General features: G+C 37.1%; 1 protein-coding gene across 1 annotated transcript in view; it reads left to right on the top strand.

The window, feature by feature from the left end:
- The window catches only part of Cad99C (cadherin-99C), a 263,834-nt gene that overhangs the window by 72,277 nt on the left and 168,902 nt on the right, over window positions 1-22,655 (top strand). Inside the window, exon 2 of the mRNA XM_067761516.1 lies at window positions 21,816-21,997. Coding sequence (XP_067617617.1) covers window positions 21,823-21,997 — 175 coding nt within the window. The 5' untranslated portion in view covers window positions 21,816-21,822. The remainder of the gene's footprint in view (window positions 1-21,815; window positions 21,998-22,655) is intronic.

Raw genomic sequence — 22,655 nt, 5'->3', positions numbered from 1 at the left:
GGTATTCATTTGCAGTCACAAATTAATAATTTAACTCAAAAAAAACTTTGAAGATATTTTACATGTACCAGATTAAACCTAACAATTTTACAAACTTGTTATGATTTAACTTGCTTAGATTTTTCGTAAATACATCTGCAATATTATCTGAGCTTGAACAATATTGTAATTCAATTAAATTTTTCTGATACATATCTCTTATATGATGATATTTAATTTCTATGTGCTTACATCTTGTATGGTATACAGCATTTTTGATAAGATGTAATGAGCTTAAATTATCACCATTTACAACAATTTTGTCAGGCCTATGTACATTTATTTCGTCCAAAAATTGTTTTATGAACACAACCTCCCTTGCGGCAGTTGACAACGATATGTATTCCGCTTCGGTGCTGCTCAAGGCCACTGTTGATCGCTTCTTCGACTCCCAAGACACCGCACCACCGGCTAAAAGAAATACATAGCCAGTGAACGATTTGCGCTCGAGTGACTCTCCACCCCAATCAGCATCAGCATAGCATTGTATCGGCGTTCCCTTCTTACTGTACGTGAGCGATAAATCAATCGTAGAACATAAATATCTTAACACCCTTTTTGCCGCTGCCAAGTGTTCGCTATGTGGCTCATTATTATGCTGCGCAAGCTTGCACACTGTATGTATAATATCTGGCCTTGTGCACAACGCCAGATACAACAACGAGCCTATCAGCGACTGGTACTCTTGTTTGCCAACGCGCCTGCAACTAGAATCAGCGCATAATATTTGTTGCTTAGGATCGAGTGGTGTTGCTATAGGGCGACAGTCTAACATTTCATGTTGTTGCAGCAATTCTTTGATTTGCCCTTTTTGTCGTATAGCTATTGCGCCCCTTTCACCTTCTCTTTCGACTTCCATACTAAGAAATAATTGAACAGGACCCTTATCTACCACTTGCAGTCTTTTCGAAATTTCGTGCTTAATAGAGCTCATCTCTTTCTTGTTTGAGCTGGCTATTAGCAAATCATCTACATACACTGCTAACAAATTGATGTGCCCGTCGTGATGCCTCGTATATACGCAAGGCTCTGTTACACATTGTTTAAAACCAATATTAACTAAAATGTCATGCAACCTCATATTCCATTGACGTCCCGCCTGTTTCAAACCATATAAAGCTTTCTTTAACTTTAAGACCTTATTGGGATACTCGCTGTTTGTAAATGTTTCAGGCTGCATCATATATATTTCGTCATCCATGATACCATTCAAAAACGCAGATGAAACGTCAACATGGTGTAGGTATAGCTGGTACTCTGCAGCTAACGCGAAAATTGTACGGATCGTAGAATACCGCACCACAGGTGAAAACGTATCGGTATAGTTCACCCCATATACTTGGCTGCACCCTTTGGCTACTAGCCTTGCCTTAAATCGATCAATTTCACCGTTCTTGTTTTTCTTGATCGAAAATACCCATTTGCACTTTATGGCTTTCTGATTTTTTGGTAAATCTACTAGCTCCCATGTATCGTTGTCTAAAAGAGCTTGATATTCAGCACACATTGCTTTACGCCACTCACTTGCATGGTCACTAGACATGGCTTCACCCACTGTATTCGGAATATCAACATCATTGAGAAAATTTGCATAATGGTATTCTTTCTTTGGCCTTCCTGGTTTCCCTGACCGCACCAACTTAGGCCGACCAGGTCCTACTTGTTTAGTAGCAGGCTCTTCATCACTTTCTTCTTTTGCAGATTTATAATCACTCTCTGGGTCATCTTCAGCACTAACACGTTCATTATCTAGCTTGTCTTCAGTGCTAACACATTCACTTTCTGGCTTGTCTTCAGTGCTAACCCACTCACTCTTTAGCTTGTCTTCAGTGCTTACACATTCACCTTCTGGCTTATCTTGATTTGACTTTAAAATATATAAATCAACGTTTAGATTTTCTTTCGGAATAGTTGGTTCTATAAATGATACATCACGTCTTAAAATAATTCCTCTTGTGGCAGAATCATACAAGCGATAGCCCTTGGTAGCACTACCGTAACCAACCATTACATACGCTTTTCCCTTAGCATTGAATTTACTTTTAGGTTTTTTATCTAAGGCGTAAGCCACTGATCCAAATGTTCTTAGATGTGACACAACTGGTTTTCTTTTATACCATGCCTCATAAGGCGTCATTTCATCAACTGCTTTTGTTGGTGACCTATTTCGCAAGTAGGCTGCAGTATTTACAGCTTCTGCCCATAATGTATCACTCAAATTCGCACCAATTAGCATGCTCCGTGCCATCTCTACCAATGTCCGGTTATAGCGTTCAGCTACACCATTCTGCTGCGGGGTGTAGGGTACCGTGAACTGATGCAAAATGCCACAATCTTTTACATACTGCTGAAACAAATTATTTGTGTATTCAGTGCCATTGTCACTTCTAATAGCTTTAATTAGACACCCAGTTTGACGTTCAGCGAAAACCTTGAATTCTTTAAATTTACTGAAAACTTCGCTTTTGTGCTTCATTAAATAAACAAAACCATATCTTGATTTGTCATCTACAAATGTCAATACGTATTTCGAACCACCAGCCGATGTTTTTACTGGCCCAAATACATCTGTATGTACTAGTTCAAGTAATTCGCTTGCTCGATTTGAACTTGATGTAAATGGTTTTGTTACACATTTACTCTGCATACATACAACACACTGAATAGATTTTGGCACATTTACTTGAAGCCCGTTCACTAAATTTTTGTTTACAAGCATACGCATGCTGTCATAGTTCAAATGACCATACCGTGCATGCCACTTCATTGCTTCATTCTGCTGGCCTGCAAAGAATAACATTTTCTTATTTTCTGTGAACAAAAATATACCACCAACTTTGTTTCCACGCAATATTACGCTGCCGTTGTTTTCATATACCGTGACAAAATCTTTTGCAAATTTAACACAAAGGTTATTTTTCACTGCTTTCGATACTGAAATAAAATTGCATTGCAATACAGGAACATAAAGTACATCAATCAGCTGGATTTCTTTCCCTTCTGCTTTTAGTCGAACTGTTCCCTTTCCCATTGCTTCTATACATTTGTTACCAGCTAACAAAATGTTTTCATTGTATTCATTCAACTCATCGAACATGTTTCTGTCACAAGACATATGCGACGTGGCTCCGCTATCGATACACCATACGTTCGACTGCAAGTTGTTTGACTCAAACGCTGAGAACAGAGTAAATGCTTTTGGTTTCTCGTTTGTTTTATCTGTCTGTTCCTGGTTTTTGTTGCATTGTGCAGCAAAATGACCCGTGCGTCCACAACTAAAACATTTTAAGTTCGATCGATTTCTAGAACATTTACTTCGCTGCGACGACTTGCTGCCACTGCTTTTACCCTTTTCATGTGCCATGAAAACCTGCACGCTACTTTCTGCAATAGGCGACACACTCATTTTTCGACGTTGCTCTTCCTCAAGCAATTTAATTTTTAACAAACTCAGCTTTGGAAGCTCATCGCGTGACTCTAACGCGACAACTAAATTTTCGAAAGACTTCGGAAGACTAGCTAGGAGCATTATTACAAATAACTCCTCCTGCAGATCTATACCAATTTCTGCTAGCTTCTCAACTATACTCGAAAAATTGCTTAGATATGTTGTACCTTATCACTTTCTGCCATGCGCATATCCAGTAGCTGCTTAAATAAAGACACCTTTCGCGCAGGGCCTTTTGGTCGATGTATATCCTGCAACACACTCCATGCTTCTTTTGCTGTTTTGCATTTTTTCACGTAGGCAATTTGTATTGGCGTTAGGCTTAACACAATTGTTGCCATGGCCTTCTCATCACTCGATTTCCATGCTTTTTGTACAGCGTCTTCGGCTTCTGTAGCTGGCTGCATAAGTGCACCTGACACCACATCCCAGAGCTCCTTGTATACAAGTATACTTTTTACTTGAACGCACCATGCGTCATAGTTGGACTCATCCAACTTCTCAACATTAAAAAACGAGGAATTGTTCATTTTTCTTAGCACTTTATGTAGGGGCTGGGCCCATAACCTGTTGGAGGTCCTCTAATTTAAAATAAAAAACAGCCGCTCTTCTGAACAATAAAGAATGTTTTATTTCGACTTGCTTCAACGTCGGTTAGATACACACAGATAGAAAAGAAATTATTCGTAAGTTAAAATGGCGAATACAAAGAAAGAATTCGCAAAGCAAAAATGCGATTACAAGTTGCAAATGAAAACAGAGTTGCCACATGAAATAGAATTTCAACAATATCGTCCTAGGAAACTTTTAAAATAATTTTCATAAATATTCGTATTAATATCTTAGGTGTTTCGATGGACATATGTGTGTAATGTTACTGTCCAATCAGTACTTTTCTAAAACAAGAATGTAACGAGGTTTTTAGCTCTGCTTACTTTATTTATGTACATACATGCATACATATGGGGCGAGATAACTCCCAACGAGTTTTGATATCGAGCTTCTATTCCAATTTGTATCGTGCCCCTTTTAATTTTCATAGGCATTGGTCGGAAGAAACCTACATGTTTTATGTCTACTCCCAACAACATCTGAGAAGCTTTTCACTCGGAGCTTTTGCCAAATCCATGCTGAGGGACGATCCCGCTTAGGAAAACTTCGGTATGGTAAACGGAGCACGCTACCACCAGAAATGTATTGGCTTAGGTTTAAAATCAATTCACACGACCGGCTACGCGTTCACCATATCCATAAAGTTCTGCAGAGCATTGCGACGTGTCTTTAAAAATTCAGCCCCGAGCAGGATTACAATATAATTACATAGACAACCACTGCCACTAGTTCCAACCCTCATTACGAGTTCGTTTACTACCACTCTCCTTGCCGCTAAAACCGCTCTTTTGCACACAGTTTTTTCAAAAATCAGCCAACCGGCACTTTTACGATAACCACAATTAAAAAATTTCTATGCACCCCTCTGATACCTAGAAAGTTCTTCAGGGACAATTCCATGTGTTTTGGAACTGCACGTTATGCTTAGAAAAATCCCGTCTCGCGTATACAAGTCAATAAGTGGCTTCAACGTTTTAGCAATCACTGGATACTGACTGAGCTGCAATGTTGACTCCCCGAAGGCTTTGGGGGCTATAATCGATGTTGATGTTCCTTTTCCGGATATACATAGATCAGCTACGTTCCGTTAACAAGCACCATTAAGTTACCAGCACAATCACCTCGGGAATGATTTATTTTTTATTTATCGACAGAGCCTCGGTTGCTAAATGAAAAGTATACGCCATGGTTAGGTGAGGTTGACCATTGGTTTTAAATGCTATAAATTGCGCTGTCAACCCCTCGAAAGGGCTGCGCTACACAACCCCTTGAATCAATTTGATATTTTATTCGCCGCTTACGACAGGCTTACCTAGCGCGGGTATAATCTAATCCCCTAACCCGCTGGGGGGACTGAGCTGCAGTCCTTATTTGATGCATGAGAGCTCAAACTCGCCTTTGGAATAAAGGCAACTTTAGTCATGCCCCACAAGTTTGAAAATGATAGTTAATCATTAGTAGGAAGTCTCCATGAACTTCGAAAATATAATAATAAATAGCTCCACAAGTTGGATTTCACACAAGGGGATGGCAGGCATCCTGCAGTGGCAATAACACTGGTCGACGGCCAAAATTTACCAGAGACGCCGTTATGAAATTCGTATGTAAAACCACCCCCTGATTTCGAAAATCGAATTCATTTTTGATTCTATGGTACCGTTTTTGAGATATTTGCAATTTACCGTTATTCGAAAAAACCAAAAAGATGGCTCCCTTTAATTACGTATATCTCACGAATGGGTAAAGCAATTGCAAAAAGTACAGAATCGGAAAGAAAATAAAATTTGCTATAAATGCATAATACATTGTTTTTTGCTCAACCAGATAGTTTTCGAGATATTAGCTAATAATTTCAGATTTTTGTTTTTTTTTATGAAAAAAAATGAAAAAAATTACTCTTTGCGAGGGCAGCATTCCAAAACCACAACTTTTTCCAGATGTTTTTTCTTTACGTAAAGCTCTGTCTAATTTAAAAAAAGACAAGCTACCATCGAAGAAAATCGATGCAAAACTACGTAAGTTATAAGCGATCAAATAAAAATACCCAGGTTGGGCAATTTCAACGTATACCTCAAAACGTATGTATGGTATAAAGAAGAGTGAAATATCTAGCTATGCTCTGTTTCTATTTAGTTAAAAGTTCAATTTATGAATGAAATTACCCATATTTTTAACTTTTTTTTTAAATTTATTTATGTTTGTACTATATTCTAACAATCTTTATCTTAATTTTATTTTACTATGTAGTCGAAATAATTATGTGTTCGACTTTGATGCTTATTCAGTTTAGGATAGGTTTCTCTTATGAGAAACCAGCAGTAATCACCCATCATTGCGACGTCTCAGAATCCTTGATATCGATTCTCAATTAATTTCATTTGCTGATGAAACCTTTCGCCATGTTCGTCACTTTCGTCGCCAAGATTTGCCGGAAAAAAGCTCAAATGTGAGTACAGAAAGTGAATTTTTAAGGACATATTTACCCCTGGAAAGAAAATATTAGTTAGGTAAACAAGTTATAGAATTTTGAGAAACTAATTTTAATAAGCCTTTAAGCCATTTTCGCATAATTATTGATTAAGTCGTTCACTATCTGCTCGTAGTTGGGGCTTTTGTGTCTACCGAGAAAAGAAGCAACGACCTTTGAAAGGATTCCCACGCTGCTGCCTCAACTGATGAGAGTAGTCTTTTGAATTGATTACTGTTGATCAACTTTTTTATTTGTGCTCCAACAAAAATACCTTCCTTTATCTTGGCTTGAGAAATATCTGGAAAAATTGTTTTCATATAGTCGAATACTTCGCCTTCTTTGTCCAAAGCCTTAACCAAGTTTTTAATGAAACCGAGCTTGATGTGTAAGGGTGGAAGTATGATTTTCTCTTTCTTGACAGAGGGGTGTATTTGATGTTATCCACACCAACGGTAAACTCGACTCTTTCCGGCCAATCCTTTCTGACGTATTGGTCCCTACGAGCTCGGCTATCCCACTTGCAAAGGAAGCAGCAGTGCTTGGTGTAGCCACTTTGTAGACCGCATAGCATTGCAACGACTTTGAGCTCCGAACATATTTTCCAATCATGCTCTTCATATTTGATAAATTTGAGTAGTTTTTGCGTTTCCTCGTAGGTTTCCTTTGTATTTGCTGCATGTACGATCGGGATAGAAGGCTTTTTGTTACAAATATGCAATAATACAGCCTTCAAACTCAGTTTGTTGCTGTCTATGAACAATCGCCAGTCTTTTGAATCATATGTTTGACCAAACTCTTTGAATAAATCAGGAATGTCGTTGCAGTAGCATATACTGTCTTTCTTGGTATAGTGTTTGGAAAATTATTCGTTACGAGTTCTACAATATATCACCTTAACATCGGATGACACAAATTTAAATTGTTGTATACGAGAAGCGTGGATCTCGGCCTTTTCCTTAGATAGTTCCAAATCTCTTATCCAATCATTAAGTTGTGCTTGTGATAGAACGTTTCTCTCGTTTCCCAAGCGAAATTCAGTACAACTTGATTCCCCGCACTCAGATATTACTGTTGACAATGAAACTGGATTCGCAACTGCCGTTGAATGTAGTACTGGTAATGTCACTGTAGGTACGCTGGCATAGGTTACTCTTCTTGATCTTCCAATGCCAACTACTTTTGTTTGACAAATATAACACTCTATTGAATGGCAAGTAGGTTCTCTCCATATCATTGGTGTATCAAATTTTATTTGTTGTCCTGATTCCGACTGAATCAATTCTACTCGACACGATGTACACAAAGTGTTCGGTGTACATGGTTTTTCAGCATTTTTAGGCTCAATGCCAAAATACTTGGATCATATGATCTGAGAATACTCGTCGTCGCCTTATGATAGTATATTGGCCACATATGAAACAGAACATATCTGGATCGTTATTACAAACAAATTATCGCTTCCTTTTACTCATTTTATTTGTTTTAATAAATCACGGTTTTGAAATTTGACTTATGAACTGAACTATCTTCGGCGAGCCTTGCAGATGTTATGAAGTTTCAAGGCGCATTAACTCATATTTATACTCGGAACAAGAATAAAATTGAAAAAATCACATCTTACCTAGACAGAAAGGTTCCTTTTTATACGAAGTCGGGAAAAGAAAATACTACCTGCTTTAGATGTAGGCTTTAAAAATTTTTTTGTGTCTTATAATTTTGAAAATCTACTTGCATACTTACCCTTAAGTGACGGAAATACATGTTTATAACTACATGCCTACAGCAGGTTTCGAACCCAATCACTCTTCCTTTCGATGCAACCTCTCTACCTAATATAAAACAATTCGAGTATTAAAAGTACTATTTGATTTATTTAAAGAAAAAGTATTATCATTGTTATGGTGTTATTCGTTTATCCGGATAATATCCCATTTGCACTTTATACCTTTAATATATGTATGTATACATACATTGAAGTTGCGCAACCTGGGTATTTTTATTTGATCGCTTATAACTTACGTAGTTTTGCATCGATTTTATTATAGAATGTTGCCCTCGCAAAAAGTAATTTTTTTCATATTTTTTCATAAAAAAAAAACAAAAATCTGAAATGATAAGCTAATATCTCGAAAACTGTCTGGTTGAACAAAAAATAATGTATAATGTATTCATAGGAAATTTTATTATTATTATTATTCTGTAAACTTTTTTGCAATTGCTTTACCCGTTCGAGAGATATATGTAATTAAAGGGAGCCATCTTTTTGGTTTTTTCGAATAACGGTAAATTGCAAATATCTCAAAAACCGTACCATAGAATGAACTCAATTTTCGAAATCAGGGGGTGATTTTACATACGAATTTCATAACGGCGTTTCTGGTAAAGAGAAAAAGTTGAAATTCGTGGTCCAGTGTAATTGCTGTCGGTGCAGTTACAGCTCCCTGCCCAAAAGCCAGAAATAGGACTGGCAGAGCGACAGTCGGACAATTACCAAAGGGTGCTAGCAGTGGAGGATTTGGTGTTTGTTACCGGTAAGACTACCCATATACACAACACATCAAAAAAATCTCCTGAAATTTTATTTGGGGTAACAGCAACAATAAAATTTGGTCAATAACTTAAGACGATAGTGGAAACTATTACTAAGAAACGTAGTTTTCTGTCCGCTAGCGAATTTTTAAGTCACGTATGTTAGAACTCTTTTCAAATAGACTATAAAAATTTTACATCTCTTCTTACTTTTGTAGCGATAAACAGGCTCCTCTACGGTTTTGGGGATTTCGATCGCTATTAATAGTCCTTTGTTAGGTGTTGATCCTGTATGCTCTAGAAAATAGAACCATTAGGTAATTTTTACTAAGGTTGAAAAAGATTTGATGTGACTACGTTTAACCTGCTAGGTCATCCTACCCCCTCTTTCTGTGTAGAATTTGAAGTCGCCAGAGCCTGCCTAATAAACAGTATTCGCCACAGTTAGGTGAGGTTGACAATGGGACAGGAAATAACGTCCCCTTGAAGGGGTTGCGTAAAAAACCCCTTGAATTTTATATAATTTTGAATGGTGTGTGTTTGACTCTCTTTCTAGAACAAAACTGCTAATACCTGATCCCTTGTAAGGCATTGACCAAGTCTTCACCAATATGTCCGATGATACAGCAATAAAGTTTTACCTTTATTCGAGTTAATATATTAATGCTGCCAAAATAACTCTCAAAAACTTTGGTTTAACTAAAAACCAGCAGTGTACCCGGCGTTGCTCAGGTTGGCCAGATACTAACCTAAATAAGGTGTATTTTAACGCATTCCTTCCCGTTACTGAAAGTCAAGCAATCAGTATATAACATTTTATTTTAACAAAAACTTTTAAATCACTCAATGCAATCGCTTTAACTTTTGATGAATTCAGTGCTATGACCAAACAAAAGTTCTGCACTTAAATACATACATGGCGTATGAGTAACTTTTGCTGACATACAAAATGTGTCGCACCACCCAGTGGCGCACGTTAAATTGAAAAAAACCAAAATTTTATATAAAATGTTTAGTTCTGAAACATGAAACACCTTCGCCTTGACCGAAGGAACCTACAGCCAAAATTTGGTGTTGATTGAAATATGGGAAATACGTTTCCACAGGAAGCACACACACACAGAATTTGATATTTATATATAAAGATTTGTAATAATTGTCTGCATACAAAAAAGGTGCTGATAAAACCATCAGCAATAAGCACGCAACACTGAAACTAACAACCAGTACAGTAACTTACAAGCGATGCTGACACTAATGCCCCACTAAAGTGTTAAAGATCTCAGAAAAAGAAAAGGTAACAATAAAAACATAAAATAATGAACAAACAGAAAGTTTAGCATTTTTAACTTGCAAACTAAGATAAAATAAAGCGTAATAAACATAAACAATTCGACTCGTCTTCATGCAACAATCAGCAACTGCCAACAACAAAAAATGTTGCGCTAAAAACTGAAAACTTCAAATATCCAGAAGGCAACCAGTGAGCAGGCGTAATGATGTCATGCACAACGCTAAAAGTAAGCAACCTAACACAAATTTTCCATGTTTGCCTTCTGGGCTGTTAAATGTTGGCCGCGAGCAACAACAAAAATAAACAAGAACCAGTGAACAGTTAACTGCTGCTTGCAAGTGGCTGCTGTAAACCTAAACAGCATAATGAAACAATAAAAAAGCATGGAAAAAATTTTGCAGCAGCACTTGTTAACTGCCACCTAAATAACCAATTTACTGTTAACTTTGTTGGTCTTTCAGAATTTTTTTTCTATTCATACAAACTTTACTTTACTAAGTTATTTGAAGCGCATCAAGTGCAAGAAAAATATTCTCCTTTGCTTTGGTTGTACTAAATAACTGTACTACTTGTTAAAAATCAGCACTTTAACACTTTGCGAACAATGTTGCAGTTGTTAACTACGAAAACACAGGTACATAAGTAACATCTTCAGAGTTTACAACAGAAAAAAAACATAAAATAGAAACAACAAAAGGAAGAATCCAAATTTTAGCTGAAGCTTTCTAAATGAAGGAAGTTTGCCTAGAATTTGGAGATTCACTTCGTTAAAATGATGGAGTAAGGTAAAGATAGGATTCGAAAATTTTTAGTTTGGTTTTTTCTTCTTTATCTTGTAGCGATAGAGACTCCCTGAAGGTTCTAGGAGTTTCATCGATTTTGGTGGCGTTTTGCCTAGTACTGATAGGGTATTCGATTGAAAATAGCAATATTAAGGTGCTAGCACGATTTTATGTGCCCACACTGATCTAGGTAATCCAACACATAGAATTGGGATGGATAAGCTTTAAACCCCTTGAAACTGTTGCGCTACACAATCTATTGAATTCCTTGGTTGGTTTTCCCCCGCCTGGGCTATTAACACCATCGCGAATCATCTCGCCAAAGAATATATTCAGGTTGGAGAATCTACAAAAATCTTAAACTAAATGGAGCAGCGTCAAGTTGCCAATTACAGAAATGTGATGCAGGGTGTGTATTTTGAACCCCCGATACAATTATGTGTAACTTTCGCGGCATTCCAATGTATTTACCATATAGAGTTTTAAAAACTCTTTCAGAAATAACTAACACTTATTAAAAACCAAAGGAGACAAAAATTTATTTAGACGGTTTTTCCTTCTTCTGACGATTGCGCTATTCTTATGCTATTGCCCAAGCCCCCGAAGCCATTCCCATCTTACACATTGCAGTATGTTCACATCGCTAAATTTCGATGATCGCGTTAGTGTACAGCCAATTATCATAATTCTTTCATTTTCTGTATATAGACTCAAGAAGGTGAAATTTGTGTCGTGACTAGTTAAGATTTAGATATCACTATCCACTGCATACGCTAGCGATTGCACTTTCTGTAACAGATAGCGGCTGAGAAGCTCTCTACCTTCTCCTTTTCACATGCTAGAAGTAATGATATTGATGTTGTTGCTGTATTCACAAAAAACACTCCCGAAGGTAAGAAGAGTGGTGTGGATATAGGCAGTACCTTTCCAGACATGAGTCGGAAACGCTTCGGTATTCACACCTTCGGGGTTGTGGATTTGGTCAGCTCTTATGACGGCATGTCTTTCGTGGAGATTTTCTAGACCTCTTCAACGTCCTTTGGTGCTTCCATAAATTTTTTTTTTCACAAATATTAAGTGCTAAGTTAGCAACATACAGGCCGATTCTTTGGAACTGTGTACAGCAATTTGGAATTTCGTGAGCAAAGGGGTTTATAATAAAAAAAAGGTAAGGCAACTCTGTCATGAATCAACTGTACATAGATACGATGCTTGGAGGCGTAAAAAAATCATTCTAGTGGAAATCGTTCTGGCAGCAGAGGGTTCCAGCACCAAAGGGGGTTTGGAATGATATCCGAAAAAGGACTACCCAAATCTACAACTCTTCTGTTAATTTACGAGGAGTGTTTATTCGATTACAAAAACACATGAGGAAGATGTTGTAACGTAGAAGATGAGTTATCGGGTCTGCGACCTTATGTATAAAACAAAACAAGCTCACTGAAGACTAAAACCTGTCATCCTCTTTTCACAAACTTTAAACCTAATCGACAATTGCTGCCCCATAGGATTTCTGATTGCTGTTCTCAATATAGGCAGGGCCGTTCAGACTGCAGGTGTTAGGTTGAGGGCTATTGCTTTTTCTTATCTTATCTACCACACCAAAGCTCATGGGTTCACGCCCCGGGCATTGCAACATCAAAATTTTTGAAAATAGAGGACAATTTTTCTAAACGGGGTCACCCCTCGGCAGTGTTTGGCAAGGACTCCGAATGTATTTCTGCCATAACAAGCTATCAGTGAAGCAGATGTCGGTCGGAGTTGGCATAAAACAAGAAGGTACCGTTTCGCCAACTTATATCTAGCCCCAAGGAATCCCAAGTGGAAATACTAAAGTTCGGTGGATCCTTTTTTGACGGATGCTAGTGCTCCATTTTGAGGTAAATAAATCTCCTTTTACTTAGATTCGATGAAGGGACAGGGGCGTAGCTTTGGTTATAAAAGAATGATTTTTCTACTACAAGTCCTCTTTTTCTTCTCTTGTTAGATTTTGCGAAGGTAGGTGAGGTTCACAATTGGACATGAAAAGCTTTGTATTGCGCTGGCAAACCCTTGTAAGGGGTGCGCTACACAACCCGTGACATTCCTTCGACTTTCGATCACTGAGTTCTCGGAAGTAGGTCGTTGATATGGGGTTTCTTGTCTTCATTAGTGCATTTTCCATCATGCTAAATGTATGCTATTAAAATAAGACGCTCATCGTTGTTCTCCCTTTTCTTTCGCAAATTTTACATCTCGAATACTTTTTAAATTACATAGCCGCTGCAGTAGACGTGATGAGGCCCACTGATACAACAACAACAACAAAGTGGTTAAGCCGATTGTCTTCAGGGGTTTGAATCCCTGTGATTTGACCGTTGCCTTTACAACGTTGACAGAGGGCGCGAGCGGTAAGGAAGAGCACGTCTAAATTTAAGATACTTAGATGTGGAATACAATAAAAAAATCTAGTGGTCTCGCATGACCTAACCAAATCTTCATTCTTTTCGAAAACGATTTCCCTACCGACCTCAGCTTAAGAGATTCTTTGACTAGCTTTACGATTGAAACCATTCACATCACTTGTAGTTGACCTACTTTTCAACTTGTAAGTACGAAATCAACAAATAATTTTTTTTTTTTTTTTTTTGTTGACCGTGAATAAATTGAAATCAATTTCAGTCATTTAGTCATTTATATAGAGGAGACTTAGCGTTGCAAGAAAAACTTTCCGACTTTGCTCACTTAAGCCAAAGAAACTCTTATTTGATTTAAGTCGCTAATCAGCTACATTTTACTATGCCAATTACTAAATCTGCAGCAAAATCGACCGCAAAGTGAAAGACATACAAACACACACACATACAAGGAGCCATTGTAATTTAGTTATTCCTGCACAACGGATGTGGTGGCATAAATGCCAAGCAAAACCAGTAAGCACCACAGCAGCGCAAAATAGTGACCGACAAGTAAACAACTGCAGAATCAACTGGGCTTATAAGTAAAAAAAAACAACAAGGAAAGTCGCACTAATAACAGTTAGAGACAAAGAAATATAAGCAACAAAGTGGCTGACGTTGAATAAACTATAAACGACAACAACACTAAACAAAGGGGAAGGCAGCCACAATGTCGATAACAACAACAACAACAGCGCCAGCCAACATATAGCAAAACAAAAGTGGCACAAAAATGAAGGGCACAAAAAGCGCTCCGCATCCTGTACTGATCAGACCAACTCGCCAAAGCAGCAGCGGTTGGTCGCTATTTCCATTATCTATTTGTCTTGTTTTAAATTTGTTGCCGTAATATTAGAATATAATACCCGTAGCACACATAACGGTTTTCCAAAAACTTCAATATATACATACTCTAAAAGTACTCGTGCAACATCATTGCCACTGGGCCAAGCGAGGTACGTTAGTTGGTGCCGGTGATGTCTTGACTTTTGCCGCTTTCCTGCACCTGACTAATCGACACTCGCTCGCCTCTCGCTTGAAGCTGTTGAATGTTTCATGTTTGACCTGTCAACCTGTCATCAAAGGAGGCAACTAAAGCAACAGCAAATGAAAATCAAAAAGACAAGGTGAAAGGAAGCGTGTTCGAAAGCTAAGAACTAGGAAGAGAGGTGATATCGGAAAATGTATGCAATAAGTGCACTAAATTGGGAATATTGTGTGGCAAATGTTGGAAAGCAACAGCAGGCAATCTTTCTTGGTCCTTTGTAACGGTGTTTGCTAATATGCCGCACTTAGATATATAAAGACGCGCATACAAGTCACCGTGGTAAAGTAGAACTTCGGAGATTAAAATCTTAGAATTGCTGATTTAATTTAATAAAATTAAAAAAATAAAAAAATGTAAGGCGCGATAACCTCCAAAGAGATCTAAGGCCGAGCTTCTCTTCCAATTTGCGTCGTGCTTCTCTTGATTTTCCCCTACAAATTGGCCGAACGGGACCTACATGTTTTATGCCGACTTCGAACGGCATCTGCAAGGCAGATGAGTTTTCACTGTGAGCTTTTCATGGCAGAAATACACTCGGAGCGCTTGCCAAACACTGCCGAGGGGCGACCCCGATTAGAAAAATTTTCTTCTAATTGAAAAACCTTATTTCTAAAATGTTGATGTTGCTTTGCCCGGGGTGCGAACCCAGGCCATACGGTGTGGTAGGCGGAGCACGCTACCATCACACCACGTTGGCCGCCGATTTAATTTAATAGTTGGTGTAAAATGTTTAGAAAGTTATAAAGTACATATTTATGTATGTAATTAGTCGTTATACAGACATTTTATATACTAACACAACATTTTTATAACCAGCTGTGCGAAGAACACGATTTACTGAGCGAGGGAAAGGATTAAGGAGAATAGAGAGAAGGAGGATTAAAATGGAGATTGATGTGGAGATAGAGATGGAGATGGACATGCAGATAATTAGAGTATCAAGGCCTTTTCATTTTGTATCATTTCACTGGAATGGTTCCTAACCATGGCTTTCTTCTTTTGCGCACTCGGGTAGGATCAGAAAAGCGTTATTATTGATAATCTTTCTTGTATGCAAGTCTGGGCAAGGCGTTCGTTCGTACACAATGAGTAACATAGCATTTCAGTACATTTATCCAATCCTTTGGTCTTTTATCATTGCTGCAGCCATAACATTTCTGGTAGGATTGTGATTCAAGCTTTAACTCCCACGAGGATATCAAACTCCAAGGCTAGGTGTCTAGATATCTTTCCTACGCTAGATGACCTCTTTCAGCAGCTTATCTCGCTGCACATATTTTGCCTACTTCATTGATCACTTAAAGCGAATATATTAAATAGCCTGAGCACAATATGTACCTACTCTAACCCGTGTAACTGCGTACTCATAAGTACAATCGCATTCCTTTACAGTCTTATGAAAGTTTTTTTTCTGCAACTTTGCGACATCCCCACATTTCCCATAAAAGGTCCCGCTTTTCTTTTATCTATATAGCTAAGTGTGTTATGTCGGTTTAAGTTTGATAAGCGAATTTAACTCGAATAGTGAAATCGAAGTTAGATGTATGAGAACAATTATAAGTCCGTCATAAGTAAAATATGGGTAACTAAGCAATGCTTTGTGCACCGGATGTACACTGCAATATTTACACTATTCTTCTTCTATATTATTTCATTCTTGTTGGCAGCCTTAGGGAAGAGCCCGACGCTATAAAGATGGCTAAAGTGCGGCGATCGGATGAAGTCATTCACCCCTACAAAATATCTTTAATATTAAAAAAACGATATAATGCCCAACTATATTCCCATAGAGGACTGAATGTGAAAATGCTGGGAATTGAAAACCCAACTCCGTTGGTAATTTCTCCAACGCCTGCACTACCCCCACCAATCGCGGTAAAATATGCCGGTAGATTGCAATAGCTGTATAAAAATGCAAGCTCGATGGCAGTCATACAGCCAAGCTGCAATAAATGAGCCACATGAAACATGATTCCGCAAACAAACAAACAAATTTTGCGGGCGAAAATTTGGCGATTCGAAATTCCTTGCAGAAGAGGGAGTGAGATGAACCACAAAAAGTTCGATTTGATCTTTTCAATTGTCGGGTTGGAACTTGTCTTCGGCAGTGAACTAACAACATCGATGGCATAACAAAAACAACAAAAACAACTAGTTATCTAACCCTTATAAAGCGGAAATGGTATAAAAATATGAAGGGATGCAAAAATTAAATTAAATGCGGTTGTACTGATATAGTAGCGCTTGGTCAAGAAAAAAAATCCAAGCCACTTCGGTACATAAATCTACTGCAGTGCTATAAGGAAAAAAAGAAGAGGAAAAAAGTATGAAAAATTTCCTCTGCCATTGTCCTGTATCATCATTCATAGCTTTGCAGACATTGGGTATGTGTGGGAATGGGAGATATCCAGAACTATGGCATAAACCTCGGTGAATCAGTTTTATGTGCCTTGCATAAAGGATGTGAGATTAAAGCTCTTATAAATGGTATAACCTATCAAGAAAGCTTTCGGTGGTGGCAGCCATCCTGACCTTACCTTAACCAACCGCTTGAAACCGAGCCATATTAAAATCTAGTATATTTATACCCAGCTGTACATGTACCCAGGGTATTATAACTTTGATTGGATAACGGTTGGCTGTACAGTTGTAAAGGAATCGAGTTAGATATAAACTTCCATACACCAAAATCATCAGTACCGAAAAAAAAAATTTATTGAGCCATGTCCGTCTCTCCGTCCGTCTGTTCTTCTGTCCGTCTGTCAGTTAACACGATAACTTGAGTAAATATTGAGATATCTTCACCAAATTTGGTACACGAGCTTATCTGGACCCAGAATAGTTCGGTATTGAAAATGAATGATCGAATGAAAAAAAAAAAAAAAAACACAAAAAACCAGATTATTTAGTAAATAATACACCTAGAATGTTGAAATTTGATGTATGAACTGATATTGAGACTCTATTAAATTTCAAAATGGGCGTGGCACCGCCCAATTGTAATAAAATCAATTTTACAAATATTATTAATCATAAATCAAAAAGCGTTAAACCTATCGTAACAAAATTCGGCAGAGAGCTTGCCTTTAATATAAGGAATGCTTTGAAGAAGAATTAACGAAATCGGTAGAGGACCGCGCCCACGTTTATAAAAAAGATTTTTAAATGGTTCGTGGACGAATAAAATAAGCGATATCTTTGCAAAAAGAGTTTTGTAGCAATAGTATTTTATTTCCCAATGTATTTTATTTCCGTTTTATAATAATAAATAGGAAAACCTTCAAATTTTAAAAAATGGGCGTGACACCGCTCCTTTAACGACTAAGCAATTTTCTATGTTTCGGGAGCTATAACTCGAAGAAAAATTAGTTCAGAATAGAACCATATGTTTATGTATTATTGCGCAGCCTTGTAACAACATAAAGCACACAAAACAAACAAAAAACGGCATTAAAATTGTACAGCCGGGTATGTAATCTTCGGTTTCACCCGAACTTTGACCTCCTTAATTGTTTTTTTTTTTTTTTAATATCAGTGCCAACAATCACCCAGCAATACCATTTGAAATTTTAAAAATAAATGCAAAATACTTTTTTGTCATTAAATTTAGAATGATACCAAGCTTAATTTTAAGGTGACATTAGAAATTGGAACAGAACAATGGTGACTCTGACATCGTATCTGCTTCCGAACTTTTTTCGCTCTGCTAACAAATATAAAGCGCTGGACACAGCGCTAACACAAAACTTTCTTGGCCAACACATATCGGTGCTTACAAATTTTTTTTTTTTGCGATATGTGCACGGTATTTCTTTTTTTGTATTTTTTTATGCTTTGTTTCTTTATTATTATTATAATTTTTTTTGTTTTTTGTTATCATGCATTGGTTTTTTATAAACCTCCGTTTATGCATTACAATCGCAGTTGTGCACCGCAAATGGTTAGCCGCTTATGACCATATTCGGTGTGTGGCATATCTGTGAATACAAATAACATTTACTATGCAGGCGAAGCTTCAAAAAGCATATACTTACAATAACAACAAAATAATGTAAAAGCAAGGTATTGGCATTACAATGCTCGCGCTGAGTGGCATTAACGATTAGCAACGCGACGGCAAAAGTTGCAACAAAAAAAATAAAATAAAAAAATTGTAAATGCCTTTGAATTCACCGTTTCATGGGTGAAGCTGCTTGAATAAATGCAAAGTAGCTGCAATAAAGATTTGCTATATAATCGCTGAAAAATTAACAAAAATCAATTTTAATGGTAAATTGAAAAAAAAATATTAAATTACATGCATAAAATTCGATTAAAAAGTGATTAGTAGTATAGAATATAATCCTGATTGGGCAACCCTAAAGTATACATAGCTGATGACGTTGAAGTTATGAATATACGCAGCTATAACTTTTTATTTCAATATACTAAGGCGATTCGCCTGGGCATTTTTTATACTCAGCGTGCTTTGCACACTTTGATTAGATAACGGTTGGTTTTACAGTTATAAATGAATCGAGATAGGTATAGACTTCCATATATCAAAATCATCAGCATCGAAAAAAAATTTGATTGAAACATGTCCGTCCGTCCGTCCTTCTGTCCGTTAGCATGATAACTTGAGTAAATTTTGAGGTCTCTTGATGAAATTTGGTAAGTAGGTTCCTGGGCGCCCATCTCAGATCGCTATTTAAAATGAACGTATCGGACTATATCCGCGCCCACTTTTTCGATATCGAAAATTTCGAAGAACCAAAAGAATGCGATAATTCATTGCCAAAGACGGATAAAGCGATTAAACTTGGGAGGAGGGTTTACCTTATGACGCAGAATAGAAAGTTAGTAAAATTTTGGACAATGGTTGTGGCACCCCCACTTTTGAAAGAAGGTAATTTAAAAGTTTTGCAAGCTGTAATTTGGCAGTCGTTGAAGATATCATCATGAAATTGGGCTGAACGTTACTACTATTACTATATATGTGCTAAATAAAAACTAGCTAGATCGGATTAAGAACACGCCCACTTTTAAAAAAAAAATTTTTAAGTCAAATTTTAACAAAAAATTGTATATCTTTACAGTATATAAGTAAATTATGTCAACATTCAACCCCAGTAATGATATGGTGCAACAAAATGCAAAAATAAAAGAATATTTCAAAATGGGCGTGGATCCGCCCTTTTTCATTTAATTTGTCTAGAATACTTTTAATGCCATAAGTCGAACAAATATTTACCAATCCTTCTGAAATTTGGTAGGCGCATTGAATCTATGACGATAACTGTTTTCTGTGAAAATGGCCGAAAGCGGTTGAAGCCACGCCCAGTTTTTATATACAGTCGACCGTATGGAAGGACAGACAGCTCGGCCGTTAACACGACCACTTGAGCAAAAATCGGTATATCTTTACTAAACTTAGTCCTCGTACTTATCTGAACTCACCTTACCGTGGTTTAAAAAATGGTCGAAATCCGACTATAACCACGCACAATTTTTCGATTTCGAAAATTACGAAAAATGTAAAAAAATGCCATAATTCTATACCAAATATGAAATAAGGGATGAAAGGGATTGGTTTATTGGCGCAAAATATAATTTTAGAAAAAACTTTGTAAAATGGGTGTGACCACATATGTGGGACCTTTATGGCGTTATCTCGAAAAGGCGCCCACTTATAGAACTATTGATCACTCCCTTTTAAAATACTCATTACCACCTTTCATTTGATACCCATATCGTACAAACGCATTCTAGAATCACCCTGGTCCACCTTTATGGCGATATCTCAAAAAGGCCTCCACCTATAGAAGTAAGGATCACTGCCTTTTAAAACACTCATTACCACCTTTCATTAGATACCCATATCGTAAAAACAATCCTGGTCCACCTTTATGGCGACATCCCAAAATGGCAACCACCTATATAACTATGGCCCACTCCTTTTTAAAATACTCTTTAATACCTTCCATTTGATACCCATGTCATACAAACATATTCCAGGTTAACCCTGGGTTCATTTTCCTACATGGTGATTTTCCCTTATTTTGTCTCCAAAGCTCTCAGCTGAGTATGTATTGTTCGGTTACACCTGAACTTAGCCTTCATGACTTGTTATATCAGTATTAGGTTATAAATTTTTTCTATTCAGACTGAAAAATGAAAAAAAAACTTTTTTTATATTAATTTATATTACCTGGCAGACGTTATCCTACCCTATATTTGAAAAGTGGAGTCTCCTTCTCTCCACTACTCTCTATATCAGCGAATAGACTACAGCTTTAATTTTTCTTCCATTTTCGGCTTCCATTTTTTGGCTTCGGCTATTGGATATCCCTTTCAAATAATTACGGAAATATCGCGTATTTATATTTTTCTTCCAGATCTACTTTCACTACTCCCATTGTAAATTAAATTTTTGTTTCATTCACACTCTCATTCTTGGCCTCACTTCCATGACCTCTATCTCTACCATCTAAATTACCTCATATATGTGATCTCTACACCAAATATTGAAAAACCTACTTCAAACTATTATGGAGATATCGTGCGTGGATTAACATTCTCGTTCCCTATGCTACCTAAATTACCTCATATATAGAATCTACATGCATAGCAAACATTGCACGCCTGCGTCGAAAAATTACGGAGATATAATGAGTTTCAATAATTGTTTCACTCGCGCTTTCCTCCCACTCCCAAGCCCTCTGCCTCTTCCACCTGAGTAACCTCATATATAAAACTTATATATCAAATATTCGGTTAATTACCTAGATAAAACGAATTTATATTTTTATTTCGCTTCTACTCCGACTTTCATTCCCACTCTTACTTCCACCCTCACTTCCACTGTCACTCCTTCTACCTCTCACACCTAAATGATCCCAAATATGGAATTTACATACATACCAAACAAAGCGAATTTAAAATTTTTGGATCACTCTCACCTACATTCCTGCTCCTAGTTCGACTTTCATTTCTACTCCCTCCAAATCTGCCACCTAATTTTTTGCTTTGGACGACCATAGGTCACACACACACTCACATCCATTTCTACTTATAAGATTACAATTTTGTTTAATGTGTATGCTAAGTTATTTATATTTTTATTTTATAAATTTTTATCCTTATAAGTTCACTTTTTTTTGCTTTTGTTTTCAGCAATAAAATGTCGCCATCATTCATAAGTTGCCACAGCGCCGCATATGTGACACGCTGGTTGATGTTGCTTTTGCTGATGTGTTGTCGAAGCTTGGCTGAAGCTTCGGGAAAACCAAAAATGTGCGACGTAGAAACGGGACGAACAAATATTATATTGGATATTGAAGAGAGTCGTGGCGATTGTAAGTAGAAATACAACCTTAAAATATTTTTTATAAATAAAAGCTCCTCCAAACAATACCAAGTTCGTTTCTTAAGTCTTCCGTTTATTATAGCAGAAGATTCTCTGTGGTAAATTTTAACTGACAATAAACAAGCTGTGCGGTTTGTCATTTTCAGATACAATTCAAGAATCGCCAATATTTAATCATTTTATTTAATAATGTAAACCGCAGAAAATTTAAATATTTTATGGTGCTAGTACCAAAGCTTATTGAGCAAAAGAAATGATAGAGCCATATAAAATGTGACATCTATATCTTAGCACCTCGCAGATTCCGTATAAACTCCTTGCCCTTATAACAAAAAGAAAAAGGAGTGAGCATCAAGTATTCGTAAAGCCAGGTGCATAAAGATATACATTAACTAGATCTCGCCGATTAAAGTTAAACCACAACAGAGGTAACATTACCAGAAATAAATCATCACTGACTTTTTCAAAAGAACTTCGTTGGCCTCTTATCGGTAAAAACTTATAACGAGAATTTATATCGTCATATTGTAGGCCTCTTAACGATAGCGAATTACTTCCGTCTAGTTATCGGATTGTTTTCGGCTTCCTATCGCCGAGTCATCGGCTTCTCCTTGGTTTCTTATCCACTTTTTGTTGACGGTATCAAA

The sequence above is a fragment of the Eurosta solidaginis genome, chromosome 1 (assembly GCF_040869045.1).
Source record: "Eurosta solidaginis isolate ZX-2024a chromosome 1, ASM4086904v1, whole genome shotgun sequence".
Classification (NCBI taxonomy): domain Eukaryota; kingdom Metazoa; phylum Arthropoda; class Insecta; order Diptera; family Tephritidae; genus Eurosta; species Eurosta solidaginis.
This window is presented reverse-complemented; position numbering and strand designations above follow the sequence as displayed.